The sequence below is a fragment of the Euleptes europaea genome, chromosome 4 (assembly GCF_029931775.1).
Source record: "Euleptes europaea isolate rEulEur1 chromosome 4, rEulEur1.hap1, whole genome shotgun sequence".
Classification (NCBI taxonomy): domain Eukaryota; kingdom Metazoa; phylum Chordata; class Lepidosauria; order Squamata; family Sphaerodactylidae; genus Euleptes; species Euleptes europaea.
Window position 1 is genome coordinate 120816825 of NC_079315.1, and position 16675 is coordinate 120833499.

The 16675-nt window shown below is 52.3% G+C and overlaps 1 protein-coding gene across 1 annotated transcript; it reads left to right on the plus strand.

Moving 5' to 3' along the window:
- Window positions 1–14109: 14109 nt before the first annotated feature.
- On the plus strand, window positions 14110–16185 carry LOC130476817 (myogenesis-regulating glycosidase-like). Its single transcript, XM_056848817.1, has one exon. The coding sequence runs from the start codon at window positions 14110–14112 to the stop codon at window positions 16183–16185; it is 2076 nt and encodes a 691-aa protein (XP_056704795.1).
- Window positions 16186–16675: the final 490 nt, after the last annotated feature.

A 16675-nucleotide genomic window follows, 5' to 3' on the forward strand; every position in this document is an offset into this window, starting at 1 on the left:
TCCTTTCCATGGAGCCTTGGTCTTGGAGCACAGGAGGGCGGCGCTGGTTGGACTCTCCTGACTCCGGGGCGCTCGATTCTGCCTCGGAGGTGGGATTCTCACTTCCTTTGGGGAGCGGAGGAGGTTTCAGGCCTCGGCAGACGTCACACAGGTCCCCGGAAGACCGCCTTCTGAGGGCCCTCACAGACGGTTGTTGCCACGAGAGGTGGTGCGGCGCCTTCTTTTTCTCCCTATCCCCACCTAGCCTGCTCCCTCTCTCGTGCGACTTGCTGGGCTTCACAAGGGAAGATGTGGCCTTCTTGGAGATGGGAATGCTGTGTTGTGGGCGATTGTGGGCAGAGGGGGATTCCTGCTTTTGGTGGGACCCATCCATCGGGCTCTCTTCTGAGGACCAGCCAGAGTTCTGGAGGTCTGTGTCCTGGGAGGAGTCGGCCTCTGTCCCTTTGTCCTTTCCCCATCTCTGCTCCGCACCCAACGACAGCGAAGACCCTGAACCGTCCCCATAAGCTCTCAAATAGCACACACAGGGATATGCCCGTTGCTTCCTTCCTAGCTCCCAGCTGGAATACGAGCTAGACGGTGCCTGAGGTTGCTTTGCTCCAGCTTGAGGGTGGCTGCCCTCTGCCTTTCTCTGGGAGCCACGCTCCACCCGCCGAGACGTTCCCTTTCTATTCCCAAGTGAAGTCTTTGAAGAGCGAGGTATGGGAGCTCTTCCACTGGAGATTCTTCCACTTGGGTATCTTGCCCTGGGCAGGTTCGTTGACCAAGAGCTTGCATTGCCTCTGTATTTCTTGGGCCCAGGGCTAGAAGAAGAGAGGGACGGGGTCCTAGGGTCCCGTCGTGGGTCAAAAACCGTTGACTGCTGCCTTTGTGTGGCCTTCTTTGGATGAGGTCTTTTCTGCAATGTGCTTTTTGGGGGCGATCCTCTTCCAACCTTCCAGCTGCCAGTTTCCCCTGGAATTGCCATGGCAGGCTCTGGTTCGGGGCCAGGGCTGAAGAGGGACTCTTCAGTAGCCAGGCAGGAATCTGTCCCCCCACCTTGCTCCATTTCATGACACAGCTCTGAACGGTCTATGGGTGGGCCCCCTGAGCTCACTTCCTTTGTCGCTTCAGTAGGAGGAGACTGAGCTTCAGACGGGGCGAGGGTCTCCTCAGGAGAATATGCCAAAGGAGGTTCCTGATCGTTCATTTCTCGGATGTCGAGATGAGATGGGAGCGGAATAAACGCCCTCATTGACTTGTGAACCAGTCTGGGAAGGCCCCACCGGTGCTCTATGGTCAAATTTCTGAGGTGGGCTTCCAGATTTTCCTTTGTGTCTGAATCCAAGAAATGCAGGCTTGGGAGAGCAACGTTCACCGTCCCTGTAATCCATGGTTTCTTGGTCCTGACACCCATTTCGGCCACTGCATCCTTTGCTCCCGCTACAGCGGTGTCGTCTCCCGCTGTGGACGGTCCCCCCTGGTGTGGCTCTGGGGGGACCGGAGCAAAAGCGTGCACGGATCTCTGCACCGTGACTGGCAGCCCCCATTCGTGCTGGATCTTCTTGCGCTGGATGTGGAATTCCAGGGCCTCCTGCTTGCTGTCCGTGAGAAAAGACAGCCCTCCTACGAGAGATGTCACAGGAGGCGTTGCTGAGGCCACAGATGAGGCAGCTGCCGGCTTCTCCTTCTCGAGCTCCTTGGATGCCTCTCTTCTGCCTGGGAGTTTCCGCACTGATCTTTCTGTCACAATTTGGGGTGGGGTCACAGGCACCTGGGGAGATTTAGACTCTAGGGGCTGCCTGGTTTCTCCAGACCGCGGAAGGGGTGCGGGAGGCTGAAGTGCTCTCAGCGACGTTTGGACGAGTTTTGGAAGGCCCCACCTGTGTTCTGCAATCCGACTCTTCACGTGGGCTTCCAGGCGGTCCTTGGTGTCTGGACCCAGAAAGAAGAGGCTCTGCACAGGGATGCGCACTTCAATATCCCCTGGACGTCTCGTAGGCGGGGCCTGTGCAGCATCTTGCGCATGCTTCTCTGGCTCACTGGGAACTGGAGCAAAGGCACGCTGGGATTTCAGAGCAGCTGACGGCAGACCCCACATGTGGTGGACTTTCTTGCGTTGCATGTGAAACTCCAGAAGTTCCTGAGCCTCATCCGTGAGGAACGGCAGCTTCCCCACCGGAGATGAGAAAGCGGATCCTTTCATGCTTCTGGATGGAGTTGCTACCTGTCCCTTCTGATGGATATTCTTTCGATCTGATGTGTCCGGGGGAGAGGGTCTGGGAGGCAGGAAGCCCTTCAGTGACTGCTGAACCCGCACTGGAAGACCCCATCGGTGCTTTGTGACCATATTCCTCAGGTGAGCATCCAAACGCGGCTGTGTGTCCGGACTCAGGAATGAGAGACTCGGTGTAATAACTTGCACTTCTCCTCTGACCCACGAGCACATTGCCGTTGTGATCTTTCCTGCGGGTTGCACATTCTTCTCTGTCTCGAAGGGGAATGGAGCAAAGGCATGGAGGGACTTTAGCGTGGCGGATGGCAGGCCCCAAAAATGCTGGACTTTCTTGTGCTGGATATGAAACGCTAGGAGACCCAGGGCCTCATCTGTGAGGAAAGAGGGTTTCTTTCCAGGAGAAACGAAGGTAGTCTCTTTCGTTCCAGGATGTGTGCCTGCCACTGGTTTCCCATGGTGGCTCTTCTGCTTTTCAGGTGCTCTGTGTTCGACCCTGAGTAACTTGGGTGACGCCTTCCCCTCAGCATCAGAATGGGTTTCATGCTGCTGGTGTGGCTGACAAGTATGCATTTCGGAATGAGGTTTAGGTGGAAGAAATGCCCTCAGGGAATCCTGAACAAGTTGGGGAAGCCCCCACCGGTGCGCCGCGATCCGGCTCCTCATGTGGGCTTCCAGGCGGCTCTTGACATCTTGGTCTACAAACATCAGGGCCTGAAAAGGCACACTCACTTCTGCGACAGACGACGGTGCGTGGTCAGCGGCTGTTCCTTTCACCCCCCGGCGCTTAGCGGCCGTGTATGCTCCCGCTCTGGGCTTCATGCTGACTCGTGAGTCAGGTGGAAGAGGAGCGAAAGCACAGAGGGATTTATGCACCGTGGACGGCAACCCCCACTCGTGTTGCAGCTTCTTATGCCGGACGTGGCTTTCCAGAAGATCCAAGGCATCGTCTGTGAGGAAAGACAGCTTCACCTTAGGGGATTTGAGGGATCTCGATCCAAAGCCTGCAGAATTTCCTGTCTGTTTTCCTGGGCTGATAGCCCCGCGGCCCTTCCACGTTGCACCTTTTCTGAGAGAAGTCTTCTGCGGCCATTCTGGAACGCTTCCAAACATCTTCTTCAGAGATGCGCTGTGAGCGCTGGGTAGTCCCCACAGACACGCCAGATACTTGCGCTTGATGTTTAGCTCTATCTTCAACAGACCTTCCGGCTCCACAAAAAGAATAGCCCCTCTGGGTTTCACCACTGGGGAAAGGGGAGGGCGTTTAGGGAGAGGGGCTTTTTTGCTGGTGCCAACACCTACCCCCAGCGACTGGAGTTTAATTTCCAGAGCCTTTTTTGTGAGATGGGTTTCTAGAGCACGTATCTTCGAACTTTGGAAAAGCCCTAAAATGGGTGGCACTAACGGCTGTAAAGGGGCCTGCCGGGGTCGGCTGTAAAGGGGCCTGCCGACATGGGTCGGCTGTGAAGGCCTAGCGATACGTCGGGCTCTTTTCTTGTCAGGAATGTCTTCCTTTTTCAGGTCTCTGTCTGCGAGAGGGGAGGCCGTAAAAGCGCCTAGGTAGCCCTGTAATCTCCTAGGGAGGCCCCACCGGCCATGAATGATCATCTTCTTCAAGCTGGTTTCCATCCCTTTCTGAGCAAGGGCAGAAATAAACAGAATGTCTGCCACCAGAACGTTTACTTCCTTGCTTATTTTCTGTTTTGGATGAGCGCCAGTAGACAGCAGAGGGGCCCAGGCTCGAAGCGACCGTTGGATGACCGAGGGCAAGCCCCAGTGGTGGTGAAGCCTCTTCTTCTGGATGTGATGTTCAAGCCTCTCTCTTGCCTCTGTCTCACAGAAGGGTGTCTTTGCTTCTTGGAACTGGATCCTTTTGCGGCCGAATCCAACTGGGGGATGTCCTCTTAGGGCTATCACAGACAGAGATTCCATGTATCGGCTTGGCAGCCCCCAGAGGAAGGCCAGATGTTTCTGCTTCATGTTTATTTCTAATAGATCCACAGTTGAGGGCAGCAGGAAGGATGCGGAGACAACTCTGCCGGTGGGGTGTTTCTGGCCAGCTGGGACCAGTTTGGGAAGGTGTGCCTTTTCCCAGCCACTGGCTGCTGCCTGAGACTGGCTCACCAGGGTAGGCAATGCCTCCAGGCGTATCTCAAGGTCCTTTCTCTTGAGGTGATCTTCCAGACTCTTCTGCTTTGAGCAGATGCATTTGGGCATCCTGCCCGCCCGCAAGGCCTGTTGAGGTTCTCCTGCTCTGGCTCCCGCCTGCTCAGATCTCTCTTCCTTGTAACTCAGAAAAAGTGTAGACTCCCAGGAAGCAGAGGGAAGGAACACCTTCAAGGAGGCGAGGATCCTTCCTGGCAAGCCCCATGTTCTCTGCAGCTTCATCCTCTGGATGTGGAATTCCAGGAGGCTGCAGGTGGCCCGAGGAAGGAAGGACAACTCCAGAAGCAGCACATAGGTGTGAATCGCCGTCTTCGGAAGATGAGGCAGCGCGGGAATGCCGTGCATAAAGCTACCCAGCGACCTCAGGGCGAGGGCAGGAAGCCCCCATTCGTGCTGTATCCTTTTCCTCTTGATGTGCATTTCTAAGGTTGCTGGGTCCAGTCCCTGGAAAAATGGCGGGCATCCTTCTGGAAATCCAAAGGCAGCCCTTCGGCTCTTGACAGGGTGGAAAGGCAGACTGGGTGCCATGGCAGCAAGGGTCTCCACATAGCGTCTCCCCAGTCCCCACAGAAACGCCAGACGGCTACACCGCAAGGCCACTTCGACCCGATCCAGCTCCTCTGCCCTGAGGAACGGGAAGGAGGATTGCCGGGATTCCAAGACCCTGTGGCCCGGGGGAATCAGCTTGGGAAGAGGCTGCTTCAAGGACAACTGTGCATGCCTCCAAGAAAGTCTGGGGAGAGCGGGAAAAACCTCCAAACGTATTTCCACAGATTTTCTAGCCAGGTGCCGCCGCATCTTCTCCAAAGCCGCTCCCCTTAGCGTGGAGCCCTGACATATCGGGCATGGGGCTGTACCGACTGTTTCTGGGGCTGCCTGCTCCGTGGGGCCCTCCGCCCAAGTCCTTCTGTGAAACCTGATGCTGGATTCGGTAGAACTTCTTGTCGACAGCGTCCTCCTCCTTTCAATGGGGCGAATTTCTGTCTCCGGCTTCAGCAAGCGCAGGGATTGAAGGACCCGGTGGGGCAGCCCCCACTGTCGCTGAAGCTTCAGCCTCTGGAGGTGATGTTCTAGATGGCTGCAGGTGCCCCGAGGGAGAAAAGGTGGGTCCTGCGGCAGGGTTTGGATGTGCGTCGTAGTCCTGCGGAAGGCCGGGGCAAGGGGGGACCCTCTAACAAAGGCCTGGAGGGACCTCCGGATGAGAACAGGCAAGCCCCACTCGTGCTGCAGCCGCTTCTTCCTGGCATGCACCTCCAAGGCCTCTCGAGCCTGGGCATCAAGAAACAGGAGCTGCCCTCCGGAGAACTCAAGAGCAGTCCTCCCGCATCTCCCAAGGGAATGGGTGGGAGCGCTCGGGATCATCGCCTGGAGGCCTTCCACATATCGCGTGCCCAGCCCCCACAAGGACATCAGGTGGGACGTCCGCATGGCCACCTCCATCCGACCTGCCTCTTCTTGAGACACTAGAGGCAGGGAGCTCTTTCGGGGTTGCAGAGGCTTTTGTCCAGGGGGGACCAACTTCGGGAGAGGCAGGCGGGACATGGACAATGCATGTTTCTGAGACTGCTTGGTAACAGCCGGGAAGGCTTCCAGTTGTACCTCCACACATTTCTTGTTCAAATGGAGCTTAATCGCCTCCAAGTTCTTGGATCCAAATGTGGGAAAGCCCTGAGACCTCCGTGGGGCAGCAGCCCCCATTTCCCTGATGTAACACGCAGTGCACAGGGCATCTGGAAGGGTCGGGTGTCCAGCTTCCCTGGAAAATCTTCCCCTGCTCCCTGCAGAAGGAAACCATGGTGGGTTTTGACTGAGGGCATCCGTCTTCCAGGTTGGGTGTAGCAGCCTGAGAGACTGAAGGACCCTTCGGGGCAGCTGCCATTGCTGATTGAGTATCCTCTTCTGCACGTTTCTCTCCAGCTCTCGTCTGGTGGCGTGGTCCAGGAAGGTGGGCTCGGTCAAGGAAACTGCCACTTCTCTGCGCCTCCCCTTCTGGGGGAGGAACGAAAGGGTGGGGGGTAGAAGGTAGCGGAGGGATCTCTGAATGAGACCCGGGAGCCCCCAGACGTGTTGCAGGGTCTTCCTTCTCATGTGCCACTCCAGCAACTCTCGATGTCTCCGACCGAGGAAGGGAATCTTTACTGCTGTGAACTTGGGCTCAGTGGATTTGCTTGGGAACGGGGCAATGGGGGATGTGCCTGTGTCCTGGAGCATCCGGGCCAGGGACTTATGGTACATTGTGACGAGTCCCCACCTGTACATCAGGCCTTTGTGGATGATGTTGAGTTGGAGATGCCCAAGGACAGCCTGATCTAAAAAAAGGAGTTCCCGGGGCCGTGGGATGAGCGGTCTCGACCCTGGGGGGATGACTTTGGGGAGTGTCTGCTTCTTCCCCACCTGGCGGGCGGCATCCTGGGACCGTTGGGCCACGGGGGCAATTGCACCCAGCCGGACCTCAAGGGCTTTCTTGGTCAGGTGTCTCTGCAAGGCCTTCCTTGAGGAAACCATCAGCTTCTTTGAGGTTCTCTGTGCCCTTGAGGATGGCTTCCTCCTCATAACTTTATCTCCCTGAGGTAAGGTGAAGGTCTTCTCATTCTCCTTGGGACTCCTGCTCAGCGGGGGAGTGACCGGCATGAACACCCGCAGAGAATCCAGGGCCCTTCTGGGGAGGCCCCACCGCCTCTCTATGATCTTGGCCTTCAGGTGAGACTCCAGCTTCTCCATTATCTCCAGGTGAGTGGAAATGAAGAGAGTCTGGTCGATCAGCGTCTTCACTTTGAGGCGGCCACGGAGTGCAGAAGGCGCGCGAGTGGGCGACGACGGCACGGACACGAGGAGCTGCTTCACTGACTGGAGGACCAGGCCGGGCAGGCCCCACTGGTGCTGCAGCCTCTTCCTGAGGACATGGTACTCCAGGATCCAGGTCTCCACAAAGGGAGGTTCCAGGCTGACAAATTCAACGGTGGCACGCACCCAGGCAGGGGCCGAAGGCAACGCAGGGGCACCGGGTGCCATCTTGCTCAGGGACTTCATGTACAGAGTCGGGAGCCCCCACAGGAAATGGATGTATTTGCACTTAATGTTCATGTCCACGACGTCTGCTTTACTCCTAAGGATCAAACACAGCCTGTTCCTCCACTGGGGGCATCTTTGGCCAAGCGAAATCAACTTGGGCAGACACTGAATCCTGGACCGAGGACTCATCTTCTGAGAATGCCCCACAATTGTAGGGAAAGTCTCCAGCCTTATCTGCAAGGATTTTTTCACAAGGTGGGCCTGGAGCTCTGCCTGGGAGGCCGGGGTGGTCTTGGAGTCCAAGACCCCTTCTGTGGTGGGAAGCCTGGCAGAGCCCCTCTGCGTTTTCCTTGCGCCTTTAGCCTGAGACGTGAGCCCAGGGCCCCGTTTCCTGGCTGCTGAGGGGGTCCTCTTCTCTCTGGGCTGAAAGGGGGGCTTCATGTGACCGAGGGCCCCTTGAATCTTCTGGGGCAGCTGCCAACGCTTCAGACGGACCATTTTCTTCAAGTGCAACTCCAGCTTCTTCCTGGCGCCCGATCCCACAAAGGAGAGGGCTTGAGGCCTCGTCACCAGACCGCATTCCTGCGGACGCCTCCGAGGAGTCGGATCCGGAGACGGCAGCATAAAGCTTCGGAGGGACCTGAGGAGGATCAGCGGCAATCCCAGGTGGTGCTGGATTCTCTTCACCAATATATGAGATTCTAAGCTTGCCCTCACAGCATCCTCAAGAAAGAGGGCGTCCGCTGCGGTCAGTTCAGTCGCCTGGTCCTTCCTGGTTCCGGCTGGCATATATGCTGCTGGCCTCTGCGGTGAAGTCTGGGAAGAAGGTCTTTTTTGAGGAAGGGGGGTCTTCTGCGGACCCAGCTGGTGCTCGGAAGAGGATTTGCTGCCACTCCCGGAGGACGCCTGGCTGTCTTTCTCTTCCGTAAGAACCATCTTGAGGTGATGGATGGATCTGCCGAACGTCAGCCTGTCGATGGACAACTCAGACAAGCCAGAAGAGGATTTGGTCCAGGTAAAGCGAGAGGTGCTAGATGATGAAGTGTTTGCCTCCACTCTGATTTGGCATGAAGAGCGTTGACTGTGTTCGTCCCAGTCATGGGCAGGGAGGTCTTCAGAATGGAGGTGTGGGTCTTTTTTGATCCCCGAGGAGCCGGGAGAAGAGCCTGGTCTCGCTGGGCCGAGGTCAGAGGGGACTGGGGTGGGGGCAGGCACACTGGCACTCCGTGTGACTGACCCAGGGGGTCCCGGCTTCAAGTCCACAGGTCCACGGCTACTTGGTGTTCTTGTGGAAACTGCGTATCGGCAAGCCTCCCGGGCTGCATTTTCACATGTGGCGCATGCTGGGTCGTTGCAGAGAAGCTGGCGAATGCGATGCCAGGGAGCCTGGGGGACCCTCTCTTCTGTCAAGGGTAACAGTCGCATCGCGATTCCTGCAAGAGACAGGGGAGACGCCAGTTATAGACTTTCCAGCTCCGGGTTGAGAAATACCTGGAGAGTTTGGGAGTGGACCCTGAGGAGGGCAGGGTTTGGGGAGGGGAGGGAGTTCAATACGGTATAATGCTATAAAGTCCACTTTCCAAAGCGGCCATTTTCTCCAGGAGAATGGATCTCTGAAGAAGAAGAGTTGGTTTTTATATGCTTTGGAGTCCAGTTTGGGCTAAGTTATGTTATCTCACTAAGTAGGGTCATTATTTTGTATTATTTGGTTAATTTTTCTATTTGGTTAATGTAATCTTTCTGTATATTGTGCTTCTTTATATAAAAGTCTAAAATTCACAATAAACAAAAGGAAAAGATTTTTTCCATTTAAAAATGCCGTAGGAGGCTGATCGGACCCACAACGCAGTGAGTCTTTTCAAGAGCTGAAACTGCCCCCCTCCCACTGTGTGCGTAGGGGGGAACCATCATGCCAGACCCTGGCAGCATTTTTAAATGGACAAGTTCTTTTCTAAAAGAACCATTGGTGGCCACCGGTCAGACCTACGGTGACCACAATATCTAGTTTGGCTCTTAGTCCAGGATAGGGTTGCCAACCTCCAGGTGGGACCTGAAGACCCCCCCCCCCCGCTAGTACAACTGATCTCCAGACAATAGAGATCAGTTCCCCTGGAGAACATGGCTGCTTTGGAACAGGAACACAAAACAGCAGGAACAGAAAACATTGTAAGCAGCAGCTACTGTAAAATATCTGTGCAAGAAAAAATACGCCTGTAACACAAGATCAAGACTTTGGAATACAACTGAAGAAGTGTATTCCACAAAATGGCTTGACGTGCCTCTGGAGGAGAGCGTCCGTCTTGTTGGTGACACTCTTTGGACTCTACACATAAGACTGATCTATGAGACGATACAATACTCCATATAGGATCAAAGCCATTGATGATCCAGGAGACTTTACTCTGTGTAGGCAGCAGCCATTCATGAAAAAACATATATTGTGTTTTTAATATAGGCGGTTACCGCACTAGGTATTCCCAGTGATGTATCAAGAGTTTGAAAATGTTATAAAAAACATCGCTTTAAAAGGATTTTTGGATACCATGGCTTATAAATGGTTGGAAGACGTCTTCACAGCTAAAGGGACCAAACAAAGTGCGAACAGTGTTTTTTATAATGTTTTCAAACTCTTAATACATCGCTTGGAATACATAGAAAGTGCGAACAGTATTTTTTATAACATTTTCAAACTCTTAATACTTCACTGGGAATACAAGTGCGGTAACCCCCATTGTATGAATAGTGTATTAGTATTAATTTGTGTATATTTAGATAGTCAATAGGAGATAGTACACGGGATGTGGAGCAACACGGGTGTTATTGCTTTTTTGCTTTATATTTCATGTAAGATGTATTTTTGTTGTTAGGATACTGATATTAATATTAAAGTTGTATATTTCATGTACTATAGAGTGGCCATACTATGTGAGTTGAATTGGTGTTATACAGGGCATAGCAAGGTGTGTTGTTTTAATTGTGCTTTGGAGGGTGGACTTTTTGACATTGTACCCTACTGGGGTCCCTGTCCTCCCCAGGCTTCATCCTCAAATCTTCAGGAGTTTTTCCAGGCTGGGTCTGGCAGCTCTACACCCGGCCCCAGCCCCCCACTGGTGTCCAGGGTGGGCCTGGCAATTCTAATCCTGGGCTATCCAGGTCAGGGCCAACCCTGCTTAGCTTCTGAGGTATGACATCCTGGGTAGGGATGCCAGCCTCCAGGTGGAACGGGAGGATGCCCTGGAATTACAGCTCATCTCCAGGCGGCAGAGAGCAGTACCCCCCGGAGAAAATGGATGCTTTGGAGGGTGGTCCCTATGGCATCATACCCCACGGACGTCCCTGTCCTCCCCAGGCTCCATTCCCAAACCTTCAGGAGTTTCCCAGCCTGGATCTGGCAGCCCTACACCCCCATCCTAAGGGTTTCCAGGTTTACCACCTTCACCACCGGTGGGAGGTTTTGGGGGTGGAGCCTAAGGAGGGCAAGGTTTGGGGAGGGGAGGGACTTCAATGCCATAGAGTCCAATGGCCGAAGTGGCCATTTTCTCCAGGTGAACCGATTGCTATCGGCTGGAGATCAGTTGTAATAGCAGGAGATCTTCAGCTAGTACCTGGAGGTTGGCAACCCTACCCACCCCCCACTGGTGGCCAGGGGGGACCTGGCAAACCTAATCCTGGGCTATCCAGGTCAGGGCTAAACAACTGTAAGAAACCCCAAATCTCCCCCCCCCACCGTTTGTCATGGTAATCAAACCTCTGAAGCGTCAGAAAGAGACTTACTTTGTGTACGCTGGGCAACCTTCAGGTCCCTGGCTTTTGACTGAACCTGCCAAGGAGGAAGAACGGGAGATCTCTGAGTATCCAGCAATTCAAGGAAGCCTCTCCCATTAGCAAGATGACCCCACGGTACCTTTTACTCATAGAAGCTGCTTTAGCCTGAATCAGACCACTAGACCCTCCAGCCTGGAAGTCTGACCCATCTGAATAGTGGCAGCTCTCCCAAAACTGCAGCAGAGCATTCCTTGCCTTACTTCTTGAAGACCTTTATCAGTGGAAGATCTACATCTTTTATTCTAATGGCAGAATCTGGGTTTCCTGGTAGCAGAATCCCAAATCTGCTCGCAAAACCATAGAAGGTGCTAGATTCATGACTATCCTTGTGAAAATTAAGAGCCAACACATTTTATTCCACTGAATGCGAGCAAAGGTGAAATTATAACTCTTTAATCCAACTAACAGTTCTCTACCGTAAACAGAAACGACTGGGCTGGGCTGCCAAAGTGATAGAAGTAGGCTAATCCTTGGTAGAGGATTGAACAAGAGGTCAAACCATTGGCCCAAGACTGAGCCATGACTTTCCCTTTGGCAGGACAGGAATCTGGTGGTGGTGGGAAGCGCCGTAGTCACAGCTGACTTATGGCAACCCCGTAGGGTTTTCAAGGCAAGAGATGTTCCGAAGTGGTTTGCCATTGCTTGCATGTGCATAGCAATCCTGGTCTTCCTTGGTGGTCTCCCATCCAAGTACTAACCAGGGCTGACCCTGCTTAGCGTCCAAGATCTGATGAGATTGGGCCATCCTGGGCCATCTGAGGCATGGCAGGAAGATAGTCTCACCAATTCTGAGGGTCAAAAGAATTTGCCTTGGCATTTGAAATTTGAGAAATTTAACTTTGTACAACACCTTTGCATAGACTTTGTGGACCAGCCAAGCAGAATCAAATAATATTTACCCATTCGATGACAGGCCAAAGCTTGGCTAAAGGTTTAGGGAGGAGCAGGGGCTGCGTGGGGTATCCCCAGAGCGAAATCCTCTCCCCCATGGGGTCACTATTCAGAAGCTCCCACAAGAGATAATTCAGCAGGACCATGATGACAGCACTTTCCAGGAGAAAAAGAGGGTCCCCAAGGAGGGAGAGGAAACCAGAGGTGGTCGCCCCCATGTCTGTGCGAATATCCGTGTGCATCCAGCAACCCAGGGTTTCTATGAATGTTCTGGTCCACATCACAAAGGAGCGGAATCCGGGCTCCATGTGGCTTCTGTGCCCTCAGCCAGCGCTGCTAAATTTGGCGCTGAAGGTATTAAAGTACGTGGCACCCTGACAGGATACTTTATTACTCAAAATATTAAGGGGGTCACACCAAGTTATACAATGTTTATATGCATTTTATTCATACATGTAATATGTAATTTTTAGGCTTAGATTATTTGTAGTAGTAGTAGTTGGTTTCAGGTAGGCGGCTCAAGGTTGACTCAGCCTTCCATCCTTCCAAGGTCGGTAAAATGAGTACCCAGCTGGCTGGGGGTAAAGGGAAGATGACTGGGGAAGGCACTGGCAAACCACCCAGTAAACAAAGTCTGCCCAGTAAACGTCGAGATGTGATGTCACCCCATGAGTCAGGAATGACCCAGTGCTTGCACAGGAGACCTTTACCTATAGTAGTAGAAGTAGTAGCTGTTGTTGTGGTTTTCTTACTATTTGTTGTGGCTGTTGCTGTTTTTTTCTGCTGGTCAGTGATTGTATTAATAAATTGTTGTTGTTGTGCGTGTTAAGTGCCGTCAAGTCGCTTCCGACTCATGGCGACCTCCAAAACGTCCTATCTTTGACAGCCTTGCTCAGATCTTGCAAATTCAGGGCCGTGGCTTCCTTTATTGTCAATCCATCTCTTGTTGGGTCTTCCTCTTTTCCTACTGCCCTCAACTTTTCCTAGCATGACTGTCTTTTCCAGTGACTCTTGTCTTCTCATAACGTGACCAAAGTATGATAGCCTCAGTTTAGTCATTTTGGCTTCTAAGGTCAGTTCAGGCTTGATTTGATCTAGAACCCCCCCCCCATTTGTTTTTTTGGCAAGTCCACGGTATCCCTCTCCTCCAACACCACATTTCAAAGGAATCTACTTTCTTCCTGTCAGCTTTCTTCAATGTCCAGCTTTCACACCCATACATAGTAACAGGGAATACAATGGCATGAATCAATTTGATCTTGGTGGCCAGTGACACAACCTTACACTTCAGTCTAGCACCTTCATGGCTGCCCTTCCCAGTCTCAATCTCCTGATTTCTTGGCTGCAATCTCCCTTTTGGTTGATGATGGAGCCAAGGAATAGAAAGTCTTCAACAATTTCAGATTCCTCATGTCAACCTTAAAGTTGTGTTGTTGTTGTTGTTATTGTTGTTGTTGTTACTACACTTGAGTTTTTATTGCTGCAGAGGAAATATTGTCATTGTGGAGACCAGAAAAACAATAATGCTAAGCTGGAACTGGAGAGATGTGGCCACAAGGGGACACCCCTGCCTTAAAGTAGAATAACTCCACTCACCAAGCATAGCTGTTGCTACACAATCACACACACACACACAATTTCTATTTCTTTCTGCTGCCCCACCCCCCACAACTTGGCCAAGGATTCTTCTCTGCCTGGAAGTCGGCTTGCATAATAACCATTGGTCAGCTGATCATCTACACAGAGAGGAAGGGAGTGTAAGCCAGAGCTCTGCTGCGGTCTCCAGCCAGCTAACGGCACAGAACGTTATTTCCTGCTGCCTGGATTGAGTTCTGAGGAACGTGTCTTGCATGGGATCAGCAGTGTCTCCTTATATGCAAGTTCGCTGATCTGCATTCCTGGATATCAGGGGATTGCGAGGGGCAGCGATTGAAGCTATTCCTAAACACATTTTGAAAGCTGGACAAGACCTCGCTGCGAGAGGCACGCTTCACAGCCAGGAGATGGCAACTCAACCCTTCCGGCATCGAGGAAAAGAAGACCGACCACGACAAGGGGGCAATGGCCGCAGAGCTGAGCAGAGGCCAGAGTCTAAGGCATCCCCACACCAACATTTTGGGGCAGGTGTATTAGCCATGGGACTCCTCATAGCTGTGGTTGCAGGGTGCTACTACCTGGTTTTGCTTTGGAGGTCAGAGAGGGTGAAGACGGAGCGGATGGACCTGAAGACAGATGGGTTCATCATCAAAAACCAGAACGGGGAGGTGGTCTTCGAGGTGGCCTTCCAGTCGGGGGTGCTGGATCTGGAGTCGTGCTCGAAGGAGGGGGAAATTTTAACCTGCAGCAGGTCGGACAAAGGCAAGCTCAATTTCTTCATACAGACGGTCAAGCCCAAGGACACCGTGATGTGCTACCGCGTCCGGTGGGAGGAATTTGTGGCCGACACAGTGGTCGAACACAAAATGTTCTGGGGGGATTCCCACTGGTACGGGGGTTGCGAGATGAGTGTTCAACACTGGCCAATCCAGCTCCTGGGATACCAAGAACCCATGCCATTCGTGACTAGCGATGTGTATTCTTTCAGGAACAGCTTTGGAGGCATCTTGGAGAGATACTGGATCTCCTCCAAAGCCGCAGCCATCAAGATTAATGACTCTGTGCCCTTTCACCTTGGGTTCAATTCTTCTGAAAGGTCTCTCTTCTTGCAGGCCAGGTATAAAGATTCCCCCTATAAGCCTCCCCTGGGAAAGCAGCCTTTCCCAGAACTGAGTTACCGTGTCTGTGTAGGTTCAGACATTACATCTGTCCACAAACACATGGTTCAGAAGTATTTCAAGAAACCTTTTAAGATACCATCAGAAAACATCTTCAAGTTTCCAATCTGGTCGACATGGGCTTTGTACAAAAAAGAGATTGACCAGGAGAAACTTCTGGAATTTGCACAGACAATTCTAAAGTACAGTTTTAAATATAGCCACATTGAAATAGATGACATGTACATGCAGAATTATGGTGACTTTGACTTCGATCCATTAAAGTTCCCTAATGCGTTAGGACTGTTTGAAAAACTTAAGAAAGACGGATTTAATGTCACCTTGTGGATACATCCCTTCATACATGTAAATTCCCCAAACTTTGAGATAGGGAAAGAGAGACGGCATTTTGTGACAGAGCCAGAGGGGCAAGTTCCTGCCATGGTCAAGTGGTGGAATGGCATGGGTGCCATCTTGGATTTCACCAACCCTTCTGCCAGGGAATGGTTTCAGAGCCAGCTGAGGCAGCTCTGCACAAAATATGGCATATTGTCCTTCAAATTTGATGCTGGGGAGACATGTTACCTCCCTGAGGAGTTCAGCACCTTTGAGCCCTTGCCAGACCCCAGCATCTGGTCCAGAAACTATGCAGAAGTTGCCATTCCGTTTTATGAGTTCGCTGAAGTCCGTGTTGGTTACCGATCCCAGCATGTCCCTTGTTTTGTCCGTATCATTGACCGGGATTCAATTTGGGATCATGAGCTTGGACTCAAGTCCGTGATTCCTACCGTGTTGACCGTCGGCCTTTTGGGATACCCTTTCATATTGCCAGATATGATTGGTGGAAACTTTCTTCCCAACAAGACAGGAGGTGCCGTAGACCTCCCAGACCGGGACCTGTACATTCGCTGGCTGGAGCTGTCAGCATTTCTGCCGGCCATGCAGTTCTCCATCCCACCTTGGCTGTATGACAGGGAAGTCACTGAAATTGCTCAGAAGTTTACTGAGCTTCGTGAATCCCTGGTTGCTCCTCTTTTGCTGGAGCTGGCCAAGGAAGTTGCTGCCTTGGGGGACCCTCTTATAAGGCCCATCTGGTGGGTTTCTCCTGGCGATGAGTTTGCCCACCAAATCAATTCCCAGTTCCTCATTGGGGATGCATTCATGGTGGCTCCTGTCTTGGAGTCAGGCATGTTAAAGAGAGACATCTACCTCCCAGCAGGTAAATGGAAGAGCTACAAAGGAGAACTCTTCACAAAGACTCCCGTCCTGCTTGCGGACTACCCAGTTGACTTGGACGAAGCTGCTTATTTCTCCTTGGTTTCCTAAGCTGCCTTGGGGCCAGGTAAAGGACACAGTGGCCTCCCCTCAAGGCCTTCAGGAAACTTTGACTTAATCTGGTTATCTCAAGTTGACCGATTCTTTCGGCACCGAGTGATTTTTGTATGGAAATAGACTCTTGTTACGTTCCTCCTCCGGCTGTGAGCTGTGCAGAATCCACACAGCTCACCCTCTTTTTATCTCGCTCTTCCATGAAAGGGAAAGGTCTTTATCTCCACCCTGCAGATGGCAACCTCAGAATCAGGTTAATTAATCGACAGCCAAGCACAGAGAAAGGTTAAGTTCCAGCGTCATGGAGCTGCAGGGGTTTCTTTTCCTTCCGCTGGAGTGTTTTGGAGTGATTCTCCATGGGAGAAACAATAAAACTATAAATGAAAAAGGATATGGATTTTGCAAGAACAGTCTGGGCGCTAAGCTGTCCCTTCTCTCCTGTTTGTTGGTTTTTTCCCAGAGTCAGAAACTGAACAGGGTTGTCAGA